General features: G+C 35.8%; 1 protein-coding gene across 1 annotated transcript in view; it reads right to left on the bottom strand.

Annotated features, from left to right (window-relative positions):
* The window catches only part of METTL14 (methyltransferase 14, N6-adenosine-methyltransferase subunit), a 30,117-nt gene extending 9,905 nt beyond the window's left edge, over positions 1–20,212 (bottom strand). The window contains exons 1-9 of the mRNA XM_058549965.1: positions 20,014–20,212; positions 15,659–15,747; positions 14,701–14,788; positions 13,481–13,561; positions 12,492–12,579; positions 8,434–8,524; positions 6,711–6,852; positions 2,663–2,755; positions 351–467 (exon numbers count right to left, since the gene is read on the bottom strand). Of these exons, the coding sequence (XP_058405948.1) occupies positions 351–467; positions 2,663–2,755; positions 6,711–6,852; positions 8,434–8,524; positions 12,492–12,579; positions 13,481–13,561; positions 14,701–14,788; positions 15,659–15,747; positions 20,014–20,079 (855 nt within the window). The 5' untranslated portion in view covers positions 20,080–20,212. The remainder of the gene's footprint in view (positions 1–350; positions 468–2,662; positions 2,756–6,710; positions 6,853–8,433; positions 8,525–12,491; positions 12,580–13,480; positions 13,562–14,700; positions 14,789–15,658; positions 15,748–20,013) is intronic.
* Between the last annotated feature and the right edge of the window lie 1,455 nt (positions 20,213–21,667).

Here is a 21,667-nt window from a genome sequence, read left to right as displayed (position 1 = left end):
CAGCTATGAGTCTTGCTGCCATCTGTTTCTTCTGGGCCTAGAAAAAGGGAAAAAATTGGAGGGATAGGGGTGGTCAGAGGTACCAAAAGCCCATATCCGACTTAGAATTACAGCAGTTTAGGACATACAGGAATACATATTACGTTCTCTAGCACAGTGGAGGTTGATCTAACATAGTGAATAAAATACTTTAAAATTAACTTGGATGTATTAATGTAATGCTCAATGCCATTTGTATAAGCCTAAGAAAAGGACCTTTCCACCAAAATTAATTAAACACTATACAGTCATTTGGAAAAGCTTCAGAGAAAATAATGAAAACAAAGAAAACAGAACAGTAAAGGCAATACCTTTGTTCTCTGGAAGACAGCCTTTGGATCTAAAGTCTTAGTCTTCCCAGGATTGTTTTTATTGGTTTTAATCCAGCAAATATCTTCACATCTTCTGTAACCCCACTTGCGTAAACACTAGAAATGAAAGAATTTAAAAAAGAAATCCTTAGCGAAAAGAAATAAACAATACTTAAAATAACCAACCGGCATTAAAAAATTTCCTAGAGGTTTGAGATACTAAATTCCAAGGTGTCACAGTAACTTTGTTTTAGTGCAGTAATAGAAAAAAAGCAATTAGTACTAGTCTTCAAATATACAGTCATTATACAGAATACATATACACCTTTTGGATATTAATATAATATATATGGTTAAATATCAAAACACAGAAAAGATTACATAGTACTCCAATTCTTTAATACTACTTTCCATTGTCATCAATAGAAAGTGAGGTTTAAATCATAAGAAAACATTCAACTCCTCTTTAATCATAAAATAATTCAAAAGATAATCTGATTCCTGCCACCTCGATTTTCTATCCTCTGACAAAGCTAAACACTGTTGAAAATGTTCTACTTGATAACTTCTTTTCAAATGAGAGGCTTATAAAATGTTATTTTTATATATTTCATACCAACAACTCAAAAAATTCAAAGACTTAAAATTGATATGTATATCTCTTTATCAGGTAACACTGTACTTTCATCTTTACATAATCTAGAAAATAGAGAGATCTGAACCTTAGTGTCCTAGAATCTGTTATATATGAACATATAACAAATACTAGCTAGCTGCTGGGAATAAAACATGAATAAGATACAGTCTTTACCACCAGTTGATTTAAGAGCAAAGTAGGGGGACATAAGAAAATTGCACAGTACAATAATGTTGGTACTACGATCAAGTACATATAAATATATAGCAGAGCATAAAACATACATATTTTTCAGGAATGCTCCTATTGTGTCAAGTGAGATATACCTCAAAATGAAACTTGGATTTTTATTTTAAAATCTCAAAAATCAAGGTAAGTATCTGTTCCTGTCACCAAACATTTGTTTTGCACTGGATGCTCATTAAATGTCACAAGGGCCTAAACCCTATATGCCCTCCCGAATCAATTTGCCAAAACCTCATGAGTATTTCTCACGCTGAATTAATGGTAATCATTTTTGGCTAAAATCTGCTTCCACCAATATGATAAACTGCTGCATAAGCGAATAAGATAAAACCTCCCAATCACTTTCAATATAATTTGGAGGGTGGGAGGAAAGCCCAAAGCCAGACATTAGAGCTAAAAAAGGTAAACACCAATATACCTATAAAAACATACAGTATGTTTCTATTTTCTTAGCTTTTCCATAGCATCTTGGGGAGGCGCCAACAAAAAAACAGATACCCAACTGGAATACAGTTATAGTCTTACCTTGGAGTAAATAAATGATGCAAGCAATGATGTTATCCAACAGTCTCAAACTTGCTATTTATACAAACAATACAAAGTAATCGTAGAATTTCAGGAGTTGAGCACAAATTTATCTCAATATAATCCTACTTAAATTCTTCACCTGTCAAATGGACACCTCCTAAAATTACCAGGATTAAATGAGGCCATTTGCTGTATCACAAGTAATATATCCTAAAAATGGAAAGTATCAAGTGAGGGAACTGACACCCACAAAAGTATCTCTTCACCCAAAGTTTCACTGTTGGACAGCAGGACTGAGACCAAGACTGAAGACTCCTAATACCTAGCCACAATGCTCCCGTTACTCCTGGATAAAAAGGCAAATGTTATTTTGTCTTTAGAAATCCAAAATACACCAATCAAAAAAAAAAAGTTCTGACATACTATTAAGCATAAGGTACTTAAAATAAATTGAGGTGTTATAACTTTTTTCTCACTCTCATTCATTCATTCAAACTATGTGTTCCAGATGCTGTGCTATTTCTTCAATTTGATTTGGCTTCCATTGGGAATTCTGGAGCTAATTCTATGCAGAAGAATTTTTCTTAGCTACTCACCATGAGCAGTAAATGACACTAAGCAGCTTGTTTTTGTGCTGTAATTTGGTTTCAAATCTCTATACTGTGCTCTTCCTGAGGTTGTAATAAATCATATTTTGATTTATTCATCCCTAGCGCTAGTGACCTAAGGGCTACTGCCATTTGTACATTCTTTTCTGAACATTTATTTTCTCCTGAATATATTAGTACTATTCAAGAAACAAAGGACAAAATAATATTAACCTTCAAACTTCTTATGCAACACATTGTGTTATATTTTTTCTTATGAATTTAAATATCCACCTTAAAAAACACCATCTTACCACTCTTCCAAGGTCCAATCCCTCTCCGGAACCACACCAGAGAAAAATAAATGATCGAGGTGCTGCAATCTCATCAATTTCTAACTTCATAATCTAGAAGAAACCAAAACAATATTGCATAAAAGTATTTTGTTTCCCATTCACCCTAAATCCAAAATACCATTGAGATTTATCAGGACTTTCAGTAGATGTGTTCTTTAAATGTACTAATTTTCATTAGGAAATAAAATGAAAAATAAATTTTATTCTTAAAACTTGTCCTATAGTTGTTTTCTTATTCTGTATTAAGACAACACACACACATGTGCATAGATACACTTGATTTTATATCGTAAGAGGTTACAGGACATCATATTTATAGAATTATGGCATTTTATAAGATGTAGCTTTGAGGGCAACCCTTTATCATTTACAGAAAAAGAAACTGAAATAAAAAGAGGTTAAATTACCCCAAAGTTAGGGGCAAAATTAAAATGAAATATAACAACAAATGTTTGGGGAAGACGGTTTCCAATATCTATAGAAGAGTCCTAGATAAAACAAATCAGTATATACATTTTATTATAATGACTACTTTAAGTCCGACATGCCAAAAAAATATAGTCTATAATTTTGTTTGCTTTGTATGTGTTTGAGTGTATCACATTAAAAAACACTTCTTCAATAATTAAATCTATAAATTTTGGGAATACAATATACTCATAAACGACTGTAAAAGCAACCATTCTATATGGTAGTCTTTTTCAGTTTCCTGTCATAGTTAAGAAGTTTCAGAGACCATGGTTCAAGCAAATATTAGTTTCATTTATTAAGAAAATCTTAACTTTTACTTGAATAACAGACCCATTTAAGTTATAATCATATCATCTCTAACTTATCTAGGTAGAAAAACATTATTTGATAGCAATAATGGAAATAAGTTACAATGTGTATAAACCTATTCAGTTTCATACTTCTGATTTTTTAAGTCTTGAAATCTCTCCTCATCTGATATTCTCATAGGAACATGAATAAATAAATGAATAAATATGTAAGACACACACACACACACACACACATTCCTACAAACGTTTATATGTGTTATAGCTAAAGATAAGTGACGACTCATCAGTGAGAAACATTAAGCAAATTACTCTCTTAACATTGCCATTCTAAATGCTAGGTGTTGGTGTTTTCTTGAAGTGATTATATCCTTAACCAAAACACATAGACCACTACTGACTCTCCAATGCGAAAAAGAACACTTGTGAAACCCAAATACTTTTCTTATTTACATATATTTACTATTTACTGGCACTTTCTTTAGGATATTTATCACATAAAGAATAAGAGCTTAGGGCTCTGGGGCCAGACAAAACTTTTCAATATGCCAGCCAGAGCTGCTCAGTGAAATTAACTGAAATCGAGAATATGCATATAAAATGGAATTCCTTTATTTCAGAAACTTTCTTAGTTTGTCACATATAATTGGAGTTCTTGTGCCTTCAATGACCAACCTCAGAGACTGGCTACAGAAAATAAAGTTCGACATAACTACTAATCAAAGACATAATGAGATTTATTTTTTCAATTTTCTTTTCTTTTGACTATACTAACATAGATTGTTTTTATATTATTAATCACTTTTGATGAGGACATGGTGAAATAGATATTTCTTAAACACTACTGGAAGGAATGTAAATTTGTGCAACCTATCTGGAAAACTTTTCAGCAATTAATATCAAGAGCAATAAGTCTTTAACCGGAAGTCTTGGGAATACTATATGCTGTATACTTTTCTGAATTTCAACAATAAGCACAGATTACATCTATCGTCAGAGGAGGGTAAAAACTTTTTTTAAATCATAAGAGCCATGAAAATGTAAATAAAAGTGCCAGAGGTATTGAAGCCGACAGGAAAACCTTCAAGGAGGAAGAACTGGAAGTATATCTTGAAGAATCAATAATGTGAACAATGGCAACTACCATTAACTCAGAAAAGGACAGGGAAGGATTCAAAACAGTTTCCTAGGCAACACCAGGCTTAGAGTTCTGTAGTCCCTTCCTTTCCCTACCTCTCCTCCGTGCTCAACGCCCCTGGTTACTTTCCTTAAAATTCTCTATTCCCTTGGTTTCCTTGACTTCATACTCTGTTGGTTCTCCTCATTCATCTCTGACATTCTTTTCACAGATCTTGACATGTGCCTCTTAAATGTATTTTCCTGAGGCTTTATTGTCAATCCACATTTTATCTTAATTGAGACACTATGTTAGGACAAATTCATCTATTCTCATAGGTTTAATGTGCTAATCTTCTAAAATCTGTATTTTGAGACCAGATCCGTCCGTCCTTTGAGTTTCGTATTCCTATTACAACCTCCACTTGAATGTCTCAGATACAACTCAAAACCAACATCTTCAACATTATCTAATCCTGCTAATCCTGCTCCTCTTCCTAAATTCACTCTCTCAGCTGGTGATAACTCACCCACTCATCCCAAGACTCAAACCTTTGAGTCATCCTTAACTCTTCCCCTCAGGCCAATCACTAGATCTCACCAAAGTATCTACCAAACATTACTGAATTTATCACCTCCTTTCTATTCTTAGTATGTCACCCTCATTCAGGGTCCCTCCATCTCCTAACTAGGCTACTGCAACAGTTTTTTCACTGCTTCCTTCTCCAGACTTCTTTTCCTCTAGTCCATCCTCCACACTAATCTGACCATCTTACTAAACTGGTTAAAGCCCTTCAAAGACTCCTAATGTCTTCAGGATAAAAGCCCAAGCTTCTAAGACATCATCTCAAGATAGTCCCAGTCTGTGTTCCAACAACATCACCTACATACAGACCTCCCGCACCCACAAACCAGATATTACCTTTGCCTCCAAAGATAATATCCGCTCTTGCTGTTCCTTCTGCTTGGAATCCCTGTCCCACTCCTTTCTTCATCTGACCAATTCCAACTAATCAATTTATACTGTCATGTGTCACCTCCTCTTTGTTCATGTGCCCATCTCCTAGGCTTGGTAGTTTTTCTCAGATCAACTTATGCAGTCCTCTATTATTATTTTTTTTTTGTGAGGAAGATCAGCCCTGAGCTAACATCCGTGCTAATCCTCCTCTTTTTGCTGAGGAAGACCAGCTCTGAGCTAACATCTATTGTCAATCCACCTCGTTTTTTTTCTTTTTCCCCAAAGCCCCAGTAGATAGTTGTATGTCATAGTTGCACATCCTTCTAGTTGCTGTATGTGGGACGCTGTCTCAGTATGGCCGGAGAAGCGGTGCGTCAGTGCGCGCCCGGGATACGAACCTGGGCCGCCATAGCGGAGCGCGCACACTTAACCGCTAAGCCACAGGGCCAGCCCTGCAGTCCTCTATTATTGAACTAACAAAATGATAATGCAATTACCTGTTTAGGACAATGTTTATCCCATTAAACTGTGTGCCCCTTAAGGCCAAGTACCAAGTCTTATTCATCTTTGAATCTCGAGCACCTAGCACATTGCCTAGTACAGAGTGGCACTCAATAAAGATTTATTTTTACTATTTATCAGTAAAAACAGATAACTTTACGTAACTAACTGAAGTTATCAGCTTGCTTAATTTTATTTAGGAAAATATAACTTCATCACGATGCTGAAATTATATATCCTTTTTCTCTATTTTAGTGTAAGTTCCTTGAAGTAGAAATCATATAGAGATGTATTTATACTCTGATATTTACTAAAACTAACCCAAAGCAGAACAAGTTATCAATCATTCTGTCTGTTTTTAGACTTTTCTAGCTATATATCCAAGAACTCTCAAGACCAGAATTATGAGTCTTCTACAGACTATTTACTCACTACCTGCTCAACTTTTGCCTCAAAAAGAAGAATCAGACTAAAGATATTGTAATATTTGTTAATGTACCTTGGACCTTCAGCCACAATATATACTATGAATCTATATTTATGATTCCTAAAAACATAAGGGTGATATTTATAATCTTACTTTCTGATCAAATAAACACATATTTATTTGAAAAGTAAATAATTCATTACAATGTAGAAAGTTTCATCATACATCATCCCAAGTCCAGCATTTTTCATTAGCAGTGATGCCAGTCTCTCTGTAATATTCTTCTAAAGGGGGTTCCAGAAGAATCACATCAAACTTGGGAGTGAGTTCTCTGATGTCAAAGGCTTCTATATCTGCTTGTAAGTACCTATTTGATTAAAGCACAAAAAGTGAGTAAGAGATTTTCAAATACCTTACATATGGTAATGAAAGAAATTTCTTAAATATTTCTTAAATAATATATTTATATATTAAATATAAAGAAATGTATTAAATATTACACTATTTACAAAGTAATCATGAGGTAATCACTGAATACCTTTTTATGGAAGGGCATCTTTCTTCAGTATAGACAGAGCATCTACCAGTGCTCTTCCCTAGGAGATGGACAGATTCACACTACAAAGTGAAATCATATTCCCCCACGTACATCCAGAATATAAATTTCTCTCATTTTTACATTGAAAATCCACACTCAGACGTGAGTAAGTCTCAGAGCACTTTCCATTATCATTTGAATTTTCTAAGAAATATCACACTATTTTTTTCTCAACTGTTTAGTTAGGTTAGAAAAACTATTCGTCTGTAAGTTTTAAGTTCCTCCCTCGGAAAAATAGCTTCTAAAGAAGGACATAACTCTTTCATTAGATTGTTAGTAAAATTGTTTATATTAATAGTCTTTTCTGGCTACCTAGTATAAATTATTACTAGCCTTTACTGAAAGGTTATTTCCACATAGTATGAAAGTATTTTAAATATAAAATACTTTATTTAAATAGAATGAACAGTAGAGTCTGCTAATATTTTTCCCCACATACTCAGACTTCTTTGTGGTTCTTCTAATCACTAACAGCATACATTTTAGGAAACTGTTAAACGTACAAAACGTTCAAAGTAAGCTAAATGTGAAATAAACAGATTCTCCAATTTCAAAGACCTTATACACAGTTTTGAGCAAAACAGTATTTTGTTTACTAAAAGTTAAAATAAATTTTTGTATTCTAAAATGTTAAGAATAGTATCCTTGGATGCTGAGTTATAATGAGTTTTTTTTTTTTCTTGTGAGGAAGATCAGCCCTGAGCTAACATCCGTGCTAATCCTCTTTTTGCTGAGGAAGACCGGCTCTGAGCTAACATCTATTGCCAATCCTCCTCCTTTTTTTTTTCCCCCCCGAAGCCCCCAGCAGCTAGTTGTATGTCATAGTTGCACATCCTTCTAGTTGCTGTATGTGGGACGTGGCCTCAGCATGGCCGGAGAAGCGGTGCGTCGGTGCACGCCTGGGATCCGAACCCGGGCCACCAGTAGTAGAGCGCGCTCTTAACCTCTAAGCCACGGGGCCGGCCCTATAATGAGTTTTTATTTTCTTCTTTTCCTTCACCTAAGTTTCCCAAACTTTCCTCAAAAAAATAAACTACTTTTTGAGAAAAAAATTCATTTAAAAACATTTTAAAAAACTCAAGAATACAAAAAACATGAATTATTTTCTAAGAAAAAATATTTAAAGACACTTTAAGCAAATTATCTAGAAAATTGAAAACAAATTAAATGAGAACCTACTGTGTGCTCAACACTGGAGTTTCAAACAAATATATTTTACTATAAAGAAGAGATAGAGTGTGTTAACCTTATAAAGGTGCTGAATTTTTTCAAATAGAAAGTTACAGGATAAAAAAATTGACATTCTTAGCCTGAGTTGGGAACAAAGAGTAATTGAAAAACAACACTTACATAGGCGGAGTGTTAGATTTAGCTATTAACTCATCCTTCAGCCTGATGAGCTCCCTCAGTTTAGGATATTCTTCAAATCTGTCTGCCAAACCTGAGGAGGAAAAACAGTAAATTCTAAATTTTAATAAAATTGATGTTAGTATCAGTGAATTCAGAGGTTATGAGCCACTCAGGAAAACAAAACAGTGCAGACACACCACTTGATTCTCAAGTTCTTTTAAAAACGTTAATTTTGAGTATTTCTAAACATTTCGTATATACATTTCATACTTAATGACCCCAATCCCATATGCAGGCAAAACCCCAGATGTTCTAAAGCCCAGTTCAAGTCAATAAACCATTTAAATTTCTCATATTTATTAAGTTAAATAATCTGCTCATAGCATCAAGTTTAGCCATTCTGTTCTCAGAAAAACAACTGCTTTTCTATCATGCGTTTTTCCCCCTTTCTTTTAGCTAAAAAAATTCTTTCTCCTAAAGAATCCAGTGATTGTTGAGATTTTTACTTAGCTTCTTAGATAGTTATCCAAAGCAGAGAAAATGAATAGTTCTTTTGTTTTCTATGGTTAGATACAGGAAGGGACAAAGAATAGTGCGAGGTGAGATAAATACTGCTGATGATCTTAAATTAATTGGCTATGCCTTGTGGATACAACCCCAGAACAAATCTAGTTAAGATAATGAGTCCCTAACAGTAGATTAGCTCTCACTCTGATTACTTATCTAAATTGAACTACCAATTCCAAGACAAGATGCCTTCTCTAAGAATATTTCCTATATCAATATTTATAGTTTTAAAGATCTCACATCTCCACATTATTACAAACCAAATCCTCATATATATTTCTAGGCTTAGGACCCCGAAAAACGTCTACAAGTTTCACAAAGGGTACTTAAATTAGGAGACTCATTGTTCCCAGGTCCTCAAAAATATTTTAGATCTCTCAGCCACAGAAGAGATTTTAGGTAAAAGAGCATTTAAACACCTGTTTAAACAACTGTAGGGATAAGTAGGGCTTTGAATATCAAAGATTCCTAAAAGCTCTTCTTTGCCCCACCCCGCCCCGCACAAGAAGCACATTCACAACATAAATTATGTAAACATCTTAATTTAAAAACCAAAAGTAAATATATTAGTAATTTTAATATCAAACAGCAAAAGTAAAAGATTTTGTAAAGCCTCCTCAATCAGTGGTTATAGACCTAATTTCAAATAAAGTAAGTTTGAAGATTTTATTATACTCAGGTTTCAATCACAGCAGTCAGCTCTCAACTATCTACAAAACAAAGGAGCAACTTTTTCTCAATGCATAAGAGTTTCCTAAGTACATTTTCTTTGCCTTGGGGAAGTAAGTGTCTTAAAAGCAGAAAGGTTGATATCAAAATCTGGTTATACAACTTAACATAAGTTTTTTTTAAAAAAAGCTTTGTTGAAGTATAATTGATATACAAAATAGTACACATATTTAATGTATACAATTTGATGAGTTTCAACATATGCATACACATGTGAAACCATCACCATAATCACGGTAATAGACATATCCATCACCTCCAAAAGTTTCCTTGTGTTCCTGGGGGGGTGTGTGTGTGTGTCTGTGTGTGTGTGTGTGTGTCTGTGTGTGTGTGTGTCTGTGTGTCTGTGTGTGTGTGTGTGTCTGTGTGTGTAGTAAGAACACTTAAGCAAGATGAGACCTACCCTCTAAACAAATTTAGTAAAGCATTGTTGACTACAGTCAACAGTTGCTAACTACAGGCACTATGCTATACAGTACATCTCTAGAATTAACTTATCTTGCAGAACTGAAACTTTATACCAATTGAACAACAACTCCCTATTTTCCCCTCCCTCCAGCCCCTGATAACCACTGTTCTATTTTCTGCTTCCATGAGTTTGACTATTTTAGGTACCTCATAAAAGTGTATGTATTTATCATATTACATATACTATCTTAGGTACCTCTATAAGTACATGCACATTTGTCCTTCTCTGAGTGCCTTATTTCACTCAGTATTATCATAACTTTTTATAGCTACATCTAAATTTTGCTCATGAAAACATTAAAATCAGTTTTTACTTCAAGAGTAATGTTGCTTACAAGCAAAAGTAAATTGGATTACATCAAAATTAAAATTTTTGTGCTGCAAATGATACCATCAAGAAAGTGAAAAGACAACTCAGAGAATGGGAGAAAATATTTGCAACTCATATGTCTGATAAGAAACTTGTACTGAGAATATATAAAAGAACTCTTGCAATTTAATAATAAAGGATAACCAATTAAAAATAAGCAAAGAGTTTGGACATTTCTCCATGCAGGTATTTAAATGGCCAACAGGCATATGAAAAGATGCTTAATATCATTAGTCACTAGGGAAATACAAATCAAAACCGCAATGAAATACTACTCCATACCCACCAGGATGACTATAATCAAAGAGACAGATAATAATAAGTATCAAAGATGAGAAGAAACTGGAACCCTCACACATTGCGAGTAGGAATATAAAATGGTACAGCTGCTTTGAAAACAGTTGAGCAGTTCCTCAACAAGTTAAACATAGAGTTACCGCACGACCCAGCTATTCCACTTCTAGTTACATACCCAAGAAAATTAAAAGCATATGTCCACACAAAAACTCTACATGAATATTCATAGCAGCATTGTTTATAACAGTCCAAAAACGGAAACAACCCGCATGAATGGATTAACAAAATGTCGTATATACATACAATGGAGTATTATTTGGCAATAAAAAGAAATGAAGTACTGATACATGCTACAACATCAACGACCCTTGAAAACATTATACTACGTAAAAGAAGCCAGTCACAAAATACCACATATTGTGCAATTCCATTTATATGAAATGTCTAGAAAAGGGAAATTGACAGACAGGAAGTCAATTAGTGGTTACTTAAGGTGGGGGTGGGTACTGATGAAAGAAAGGGAATGGGAATTCACTGCTAATAAGGACTGCGTTTCTTTAGGGGAGATGAAAATGTTCTTAAATTAGATTGTGGTAATGGTTGCACAAACCTGTGGATATACTAACAAAAACTGAATTATATCCTTAAATGGGTGAATTATATGGTACATGAATTATCTCAATAAAGCTGCTTTTAAAAATGCAGGGATCATGCCTTTGATAGGCTTATTAGTAGACTGGACACAGCTGAGGAAAGATTATCTGAGCTTGAGGATATCTCAATAGAAACCTCAAAAACTGAAAAGCAAAGAGAACAAAGACTGAAGGAAAAAAAAGGCCAGAATATCTAAGGACTGTGGGACTACAAAAGGTTTAACATATCTGTAATGGAAATATCAAAAGGAGAAAGAGAGAGAGGAACAAAAGAAATATTTGAAAGAATAATGACTGTGAATTTCCCCAAATTAATGTCAGACATCAAACCACAGATTAAGGAAGCTCAGAGAACACCAAGCAGGATAAATGCCAAAAAATCCTACAGCTAGGCATATCATTTTCAAACTATAGAAAATCAAAGATTAAAAAGAAAATCTTGAAAGAAATTGGAGGGAAAAAACACCGCACCTATAAAGGAACAAAGATTAGAATTATATCCAAGTTCTCCTCAGAAATATGCAAGCAAGAAATCACCCAGAATTCTGTACTCTGTGAAATTAACCTTCAAAAGTAAAGGAGAAACAAACAGTTTCTTAGACAGACAAAAATTGAGGAGATTTGTTGCCAGTAGATATGCCTTGCAAGTCATGTGAAAAGAAATTTTTCAGATATAAGGAGAATAATATAGGTCAGAAAATTAGATCTACATAAAGAAAGGAAGAACATCGAAGAAGGAACAAGTGAAGGTAAAATAAAAATGCAGACATAGTCACAGAACCACAGGAGGGAGGGAGGAAAGAAAACAGTAACGTTGCTTGATGGAAAAGGAGGGTTGTACTAGAAATACTGAGAATGAAAATGGGAAGCCAAGCTAGGAAAATAATTTTATTAGAAATACTCCACAAAAGGGATAAATTACATGCATGTAATCAAGAGTTAGTAATAGTATATTCCCAACAAATCTGACATACCTACATCCCTGATGAAATTCTGAGGTCTATGTCCAGTGTCTACAAAATGTTGGCAGTAATCATTATGGGGATTTAAACTCTGTGTTCCCTAAAGAAAAAGTCAAAATTAATTAACAGCATTCACTCTGATGGCAGATACATTAACTGTGTACAGCAGTTCCCCCTTAACCGTGGGGGATACGTTCCAACACCCCCAGTGGATGCCTGAAACCGCAGATAGTACCAAACCCTATATATACCCCATACATACCTATGATAAAGTTTAATTTATAAATTAGACACAGTAAAAGATTAACAATAACTTCTCTTTGGCATATCCGAGCTGCTAGCATCACTGCTCTTGCACTTTGGGGTCATTATTAAATAAAATAAGGGTTACTTGAACACAAGCACTGCAATACCGAGACAGTCGATTTGATAACCAACACAGCCACTAGGTGACCGATGGACAGGTAGCCTGTACATTGTGGAGCCTCTGGACAAAGGGATGATTCACGTCCCAGGTGGGATGGAGCAGGATGGCTCAAGATTTCATCACACTACTCAGAACACCGTGCAATTTAAAACTTATGAATTGGTGATTTCTGGAATTTTCCATTTAATATTTTTGGGACTTGGCTGACCACAGAAAACTGAAACCGTGGAAAGCAAAATCATGGATAAAAGGGGACTACTATATTTTGCTTTTTATTATAAGGGCATACAAAATATAAGTTGATTGATAGATTAAAAAAAATTAGTAACATCTGAAAACACCACAACTAAAATGATAGTATTACTCTTCAGTAGCTACAGACATGAATGCAGCATTACCTTAGCCTAAAAAGCCAAATATTAGAAGACTATTTCGTAAATAATTTTGAATCATCTTTTTAATAATGATCCTTCAATAACTGAAAAAAATCTAGAAAAGAAATAAGTATTTAAAATCTTTTCAGGCACAGAGCTGAAATGTGAAAAGTTCTAAGATTTGAAAATTATTTATTTACCTTAAGAAAAGTACTAGAATCTTTGTAAATCTCTTCTTCATATGGCAAATTCTCTTCTTCCTGTTGCATTTCTAGTTCATCCTTGGAAGAGGAAGATTAAGTAGATATTTTATGTATAGGAGGAATATTTTATGTATTATGGTATCTTGAGTATTAAAACTCAATATAAATATTTTATTTCCCTAAGATACAATAAATTTTTCAAATTACCATTGAAGTTAAACACTGAAGTCTTTGCTTTCTCATCATAAGATCTAACTAGTTATATTTATGATAAAATAAAAATTTCCTTTTCATTCTCATCAACAATAAATAATTGTCTATAACTACCAATTTTGTTGACTGAAATGTCTAGAATTATTTATCTTATATATAATGCCATAAATATTAGAATTTAGCTCAAATCATGAAAGATATGACCACCAACGGGGTAATTTTATGTCAATTAGATCAAACCATATGTAACTGCTATTTTTATAGATCAAAAATGTTAAGATATCGGGAATTGTATATGGTTTAACCTAAAACAATCACAAATATTTAAGTTACATATTAGCTATATCAAAATGCAACACACAAGACAATATTTATGAGATTAGGTAACTATATCATTGAACTTCCTAGAGATTTACTGAAACTATGCATTCTCTTCTCTATTAAATATAGTTGTACAATAATTAATTTAAAAAAATAGAGATAGGTTTTTTTGTCCATCATACTTTCTTTTCAACTAAATATTGCAATTACAAGTTTAGAAGTCAGAATTTTTTTTCTTAGGCCTCTTTCAGAAATGGTTCTACACTGCTGTCTAGCCCATGAGTTCTCAAAATATTTTAATTGTATTATCCTATATTGTTAACGTGGAATAACACCACTCAAAAACGATAGTATTGTAGCCTCTCAAAATTTGATCCAATTATCCAAAGTTTCTGATATACATACCTCTTTACTCTTATTTAAGAATATTATTGCCTGGTGCTTACCAGGCATTATGCTGAATGCTTTATATATGTCACCTAACTTAATCCACACACCTCTTGCGTTAAAATGAGGAAACTGATATGAAGGTCTTAATTTAACTGATTAATCATATGCTACTGACAATTATTTTAGACACTTTAAAATTCAGCTTTCCATCAAATTTGTTTTCCTGGATAAGAATCTATTATCATAAGAATTTATTTTTTCTTGACCATAAAACTGCCCCATTCTCTACTTGCCTTATATTCTTCCATTTTGTCTTCATCTGTCTCTCCTTCATCCTGATACTTACGTTTTGCATTTGGAGCAGAGGTATCATAGGAAGCCCTGAAAATTAAAACTTAAGTATCACATACAAATATATACAAAATATATAAACACATCTATTAACAATATTAAATAACAGGTTATAAAAACAGAACAAGGCAAATTTTTCCTGATTAAACAGTATCTATTCACCCAGTTTATAAATCTAAAAAGTCACAAAACCTGATTGATAATTCTGTACTTTATTTTTATGAGAAAGCAACCAAATGAGAAAACAAGCTTTTATAAGGGATGTACAGCAAAAAGAAACTTCTATATTATCTATCATTCTAATCTGTCTTGAGCAAACTTGATGCTCAAATTGATAATTAGAATACTAAAAAATTCTGAAATGCTTTATAAACTATCAAATACCACTTTTATAATTTTATTTATTTATTTGTCCCCCAAAGCCCCAGTAGATAGTTGTATGTCATAGTTGCACATCCTTCTAGTTGCTGTACGTGGGACGCGGCCTCAGCATGGCCGGAGAAGTGGTGCGTTGGTGCACGCCCGGGATCTGAACCTGGGCCGCCAGCAGCGGAGCGCAAACATTTAACCACTAAGCCACGGGGCCGGCCCCGTGAACATCACTTTTAGAGTAAAGCATGTTTTCTTCTATAAGAATTTTTAAAATATAATTATTTATTTATGGTATATAAGTTAATTCTTAGTCTAACATTCCATTTTCTAACTACTTTATAAATGAGAACTTATTATATTCAGAAAATAAGTATTTCATTATTAACTAACGAAAAAACCCAGTACGTCTGAAATCTTTATTTTGAGGCTTGTCATAAAATATACCTCATACCTAGGATTATTTGTTTACTAAAACAATGATCCTTCCACAATATTAACATGTCATTAAAAAAAAATTATTCAACTGACCTGCAAGTTTCTCTTGTTTCAGCAATTTCTCTCTGCTCATCTTTGCTATTTAACACAGCACCAATGCTATCAGCGCTTTCGGCTCCCAACTAGAAGGGGCAAAAATAAAAAATCAGATCACAATGCATTGGATAGCCTTTCCAACCATTTGTAGCAGCATTTAATATATCAAGTATTAACCAAAAAAAAAGCAACCTGTAACAACCTCAGCAGGCAAAAGGATTAATTACTATGCAGGAAAAACTGGAAATACCTTGGAACAAAACCATGTTAATTAAGAATGATTTTGAGGGGGCCGGCCTGGTGGCACAAGCGGTTAAGTGCGCACACTCTGCTGCGGCGGCCCGGGGTTCGCCGGTTCGGACCCCGGGCACAAACCGAGGCACCGCCTGGCAAGCCATACTGTGGCGGCATCCCATATAAAGTGGAGGAAGATGGGCACGGATGTTAGTACAGAGCCAGTTTTCCTCAGCAAAAAAAGAGGAGGATTGGCAGATGTTAGCACAGGGCTGATGTTCCTCACAAAAAAAAAAAAAAGAATGATTTTAAAAAGCATTTTAAGCTCTCAGTTATATTTGAAATAAACTTAACTTTAGCCAATCCCCTACTTTTAAAGTAAACAATATGATTTAGTAGTAGCAGCAATAACAAAAAAAGCAGCTTGCTTACAGTGTTTATAGTATAGTAGGCACTACATTAAACATTTCGCATCCATCAGCTCATCAGCTCATGTATTATACCTCATTTATCCCATGCTGTAATAAATATCTATGTAGTTTCACTCAAGCCAAGTCTTTATATAATTATTGTAGGCACAATATTGAACTTTACTAATACCTAAAAAATGACAAGGCAAATTCTGGCTGGCAGTTGGGGAAATTTTGCAAAATACAACAAATGTATACAAATTACTAGTTGAGATAAGGCTGCCTACATAGAGTGGGATCAGTTCATGGAAAACTTGAAAAGCCAAACCAAGAAGCGTAGAATACAATTTATAGGCCGTGAGGAAGCATTTAATATTTTTAAGCACAAGAAGGGCGTGAGGAAATCTGTGTTAAATAGTCCCTTTTGCTGAGGAAAGGGGAGAAGGCATACTAAATACCAGAGCTGCAAGTCCCCAGTCTTGATCTTCAACAGTTGCCACTGCCTTTTTAGACTACCCACTTCATGACTCCCCTAAGGTTTCTCCAAGAATAAATCTCTTCCAATACATCAACTGTTCCTGAAATTTTAACTCTTTCATAAAAATCTTCCTGACCCCTACTCTCTTTAGTCGGAAGACACATCTACTTCCCATAGTTGGAATTCTTTCTCACCTTCTTCCCATGACTGACTCTTCTCTCTTTAAGTCTCAGATCCGTACAAGTTATTTCCTCAAAGAAGGTTCTTCCATGAACACCGTATCTAGAATAGGTAGCCTCCTACCATTATTCTCCTTTTTACCTTCCCATTTCCTTACTCAGATCACAGCACTTAATACAATTTTCAATAATTTTATGTTTTACTTTTGTTTACTGCCTATTTATATTGTTTCACAGTAACTTCCAATTATTTTATTTGTGTACTTCAATTATTTTATCAATTTACTTTTGTTTACTTCTCCCCCACAGAAATGTAAGCCCCCTGAGGGGAAGAACTCTGTCTGTCCTGTTGATATCTGTATGTTTGGCAGCTAGTATAATGTCTGACTCACAGCAGATACTCAATAAATATATGAATGACCCAATGAGATTTCCTACTAAGGCCTAAATTAGAATCCAAGGTATTACAAGAGAACTGCTTTAAATCAAAATTTTGCTCACACATATAATTGTCTTCTCATGCTCCAACATTTTAAAAAAATTGTGGAATGACTGGAGTTAAGTAAATAATAGATTTTCCATTATGGTAGCACCAAATACATCATTTGAATAATTATGACAATTTGGTATCATCTGAAAGCATATATGATTTTTTGAAACAAAGCTCTAAGTTAAATGAAAAGCAGATGTAAATTGCCGGTGGTAGCATCAACTGCCATTATGGTCTGGACCTCCATAAGGCAGCCAATGTCTCCATCCAGAAGACAAACGCAAATCACACACTGAGTTGTGATCTACTCTAAGAGCTCATAAATCAACAAACATTTATTAAAAGCTTACTTTCAGCAAGAAACAAAGTTACAGGAAAAGATTAACCCAACAGGAATTAAATGCAAAGACTCTGCACTCCAACTGTTTACATTCTGTATGACAATAAGTAATATATAGAAGGAGACTCAATAATAAGCATACTGGAACTCAGAGGAAGAAGACCCTAAGCCAGGGAGATCGGGATAGGTTTCATCATAAAGTTCTGACCTGAGCAATGCCATAGAGGATAGACGGAAATTAGAAAGAAGGACAATTTTTAAAAAATCATAAAGTATTTATTGCACAAATCAGTAATAAACCAGTCTGTCTTGTTCATAGAGAGAAAAGTAAGTGAAAGAAAGGCTGAAATCAGGTGGTAAAGTGGAAGTCTGTCAATGATCCTATCGGACATCCTTCCTTAGGTGGAATGGTTCCTATCCAACTAGAAGACCAGGAGGCAGCTAGGTGTACTGGAGAGAGCATGAAAAGGCCTAAAACTGTAGCTTGCAAACTTACCAGCTTTGTGGGCTTCAGCAAGTACCTTAAATTCTTTGAGCTTTATTTTCTTCATTGATAAGATGCAGATAGTATCTGACTTATACAGGCAAAGATAATCTATGTAAAAATCTTAGCAGTCTTGACACACGCAAAGGACTTAAATGGCAGCCATTATTAAATTTTATGCACTAAGTAAGCTCTTTGAGGGTAGGGACTACTGATTATTCATAGCTGAATTCCCAATGCCTACTAAATGAGCCCCTAGCACATGTAAGACCCTCAACAAATAATTGTTCTATGAATGTATTTTGAGTTAAATAGAGGTTTGAACTCAAAACTAAAGCATAAGCACGTTCCTTGGTGGCAACAAGGAGCTACTGAACATATCTGAAGATAACATGACAAAAGAAGCTGGGAAAGGGGCTGGTCGAGTGGCCTAGTGGTTAAGTTTGGCACACTCCACTTCAGAGGCCTGGGTTCGCAGGTTCTGATGCTGGCTGTGGACCTACATCACTGATCAAGCCATGCTGTGGCCACAACCCACATACAAAATAGAGGAAGACTGGCAACAGATGTTAGCTCAGGGCCAATCTTCCTAACCAAAAAAAAAAAAAAAAAAGTTGGGAAAAATAAGGCTTAGAAAAGATACCTGATTTGTCCAAGATCATAAAGTCACACAGACAGGAACAGATCTGATTCCAAATTCCCACATTTTTAACACTATACCATAAATCTTTTCATCACATCATAAAAGAGGATAGGTTTCAGATTTGCACATTTACTAAAACCAATATTTATTACTGAAAAAATAACAATAAGATGCCTTATTAAAGCCTATGAGCATTTCCCCCATCACTTTTACTGACCTCAACGGCAAAATGGAAAACACAGCCTCTGATTTTAAGTAGAGGTATGCAGCATCTGCCTTTTCTACGTGTGTACTCTAATGATCAGCAAGTGTTAACACAGTCACACACAAGAAGCAGTGAAGACAAGCTTTGGAGAAATAAATCTGGGTTCAATTTTCTGACATACCAGTGAGTGACCTGAGGCAAAAATTACTTAACTTCTAGAGCCCCTGTTTCATTATTCCATAAGCGTAGATAATGCTATTTGTATCAGGGGTTTATCCTGACTGACATAGAGTATGAATTCAAATATTAGCTGTGGGTGATAACAAGGACACTGTACACAGCACAGCGGACTGCAATATACAAGACGCAGAACCTAAAATTTACACTCAGGCTACTTCCAATGCAGTCTTTAGACACGATCCCCAAGCAAATACTGTAAACCTATTTCACAATGAAGCTACAATCTCAAGATGCTGACTACGAGGAAAGGCAAGAGAGGAAAGACAAGACCACTTAAACAGCGAAGAGAAATTTAGGGGATAACAAGTCATTTTTCCTTGCGTGAACTGCAGTAATTTATTCACAAAGACCAAAGCTTTGTATCCCCATCATTGAGCCGTGCCAGACACTTGGCGGGCATTCCATAAAGGCTGCTGAAGACCAACTGTGGGGTTCAGTTGAGCAGCACCACAACGACCGCGACACAAAATGGAAAATATTCAGGGCACCGCAGGAGTTTAGAACAAGAAGGGTTGGTATGTCCAGGGATCAGGGTCGCCGGACCAGAAAGGACCGCACCGCAAAAGGTAGGGAGGCGACAGAGAACGGCAGGCGGAGGGGAGAGGGCGGCCGCGCACGCGCATTCGGGATCCCTCCCTGGGCCGCGGACCTGCTGCGCGAGGAGCTGTCGCCGTAGCTTCTGCCGCTCCCGGATCTCCTGCAAGCGGCTGTCCATGTCCCAACTCCTGTTTTCCACTACCCCGAAAACTTGACAGTGAGCGGATGAATCGCCGCCTAACTTTTCTTCCGAATCTATCGAACACAAGAGTCTTCAAGAGCTTCAGGCGGCGAGCATCCCTCACCTTTTCCGCAACGGGTATGTCCGGCGCGGCCGGAAGTCCCGCCTCCTCTCGGACGCCCACGACGTGACGCAGCCTGGAAGGGGACCAATGAGGGAGGCGGCGGTGCCGCGGGGACTGGGAAGCTCCGGGCCCCCCCGAGCCGCGGATGTCAGAGTGGGTCCAGGGCGGGCCCGCCGTCTGGCTTCTCCCTTGTCCTCTCTTTCCAGGACATCAGCCTCTCTTGGTGTATCAGCACTGTTTCCGAGGTGTGGACCGTTTTGTTGATTCCCTCTTACGTTAACTCCCCAGTTGCCAGCCCTGACGTTTTAAAAATTGCCGGATACCAGTTTTTCACTGAAAGCACAAACTCGCGCCAGATTGCCAGGTTTGAGCCCTGGTCTGCGTTTACCAGCTGCATCGCCGTGGCTGCTTAATCACCTCCGTAAGCCTCCGTTTTCTCTTTTGTAAAATGGGAGTAGTCAGTGTCTGCCTCACAGAGTTGTGAAGATTGAAAGAATCAACAGAGCCTGGCACATAGCGCCATGAAAGTGTTTACTACTGTTAAGAGTTTTACTTACTTTTCCCTCCCTTCCTTATTACTTACTTTTTACTACTTACTTTTCCCTGGAACAGCCACCACATGTGCCCGTGCTCTTTTCCACACCTCGCCAGCCCTTGAGAAGTTTCCTACTCTACCGTGATGCATTTTATGGATTCTTCTCTAGGGAACCGGATGGGTGATGGTAAAATGCATCTTGGTTCGTGTCCTAGAGGTCAGAGGCTGGGGGACCCGTTTTTGCGCTTGTACATTTGTCTTAGCTGGAAATAACCTTGGGAAGTGGAAACAGACTACTGAAATTACCGGGGTTTGGGGGGTGGGGGATGCACATTGGCGATTCTCCTCTCTTCATAAGACAGCAAAGACTAAAGTCTTAAGTTATTACCATTATTATTCACCGCGTTTGTCATCTTATTCCAAATTCAAAGTGGCAGAAAAGACATAATGTGGCCTCAAGTTTAAATGCAAACTGTGGCAAGTACTTACCAATATTGTAACAAGTCTTTATTTTTTGAGAGTGGATTTAATTTTTGAAAATAGTATTAAAACTTTTAGGTCAAAACCAGGTGAGTCAGGCTAGGCGAAAGGGAGCAGGACTAGATTCTGCTAATTATCGTATATTTCTCAAGATCTAGCTCTAAAAGACAGTTTCAGAAGAGGAGTTCTAAAAAATCTCTTGAGTAATGGCAGGCAGAGCTATTTGAAAAAGTGTGCTCACTTCAAGGGGCCTGTAATGTTAAAGACAATACTGATTTGTACATATGAGTTAGTGTGTTTCTTTAAAAATCGGTTACATTACCTGCCAATCGGATAAGTTGAGTACTGATTTGAACTATTTATCAACGATGGAAATAGGCATTTGTTCACTCAAATATTTAGTGATATTTATTGAGCATTTTATATAGCAGTCAACTGTGGTAGAC

Source organism: Diceros bicornis, chromosome 11 (genome assembly GCF_020826845.1).
Source record: "Diceros bicornis minor isolate mBicDic1 chromosome 11, mDicBic1.mat.cur, whole genome shotgun sequence".
NCBI classification, from domain to species: Eukaryota; Metazoa; Chordata; class Mammalia; order Perissodactyla; family Rhinocerotidae; genus Diceros; species Diceros bicornis.
The sequence above is the reverse complement of the archived record's forward strand: the minus strand, read 5'-3'. Positions and strand labels throughout refer to the sequence as shown.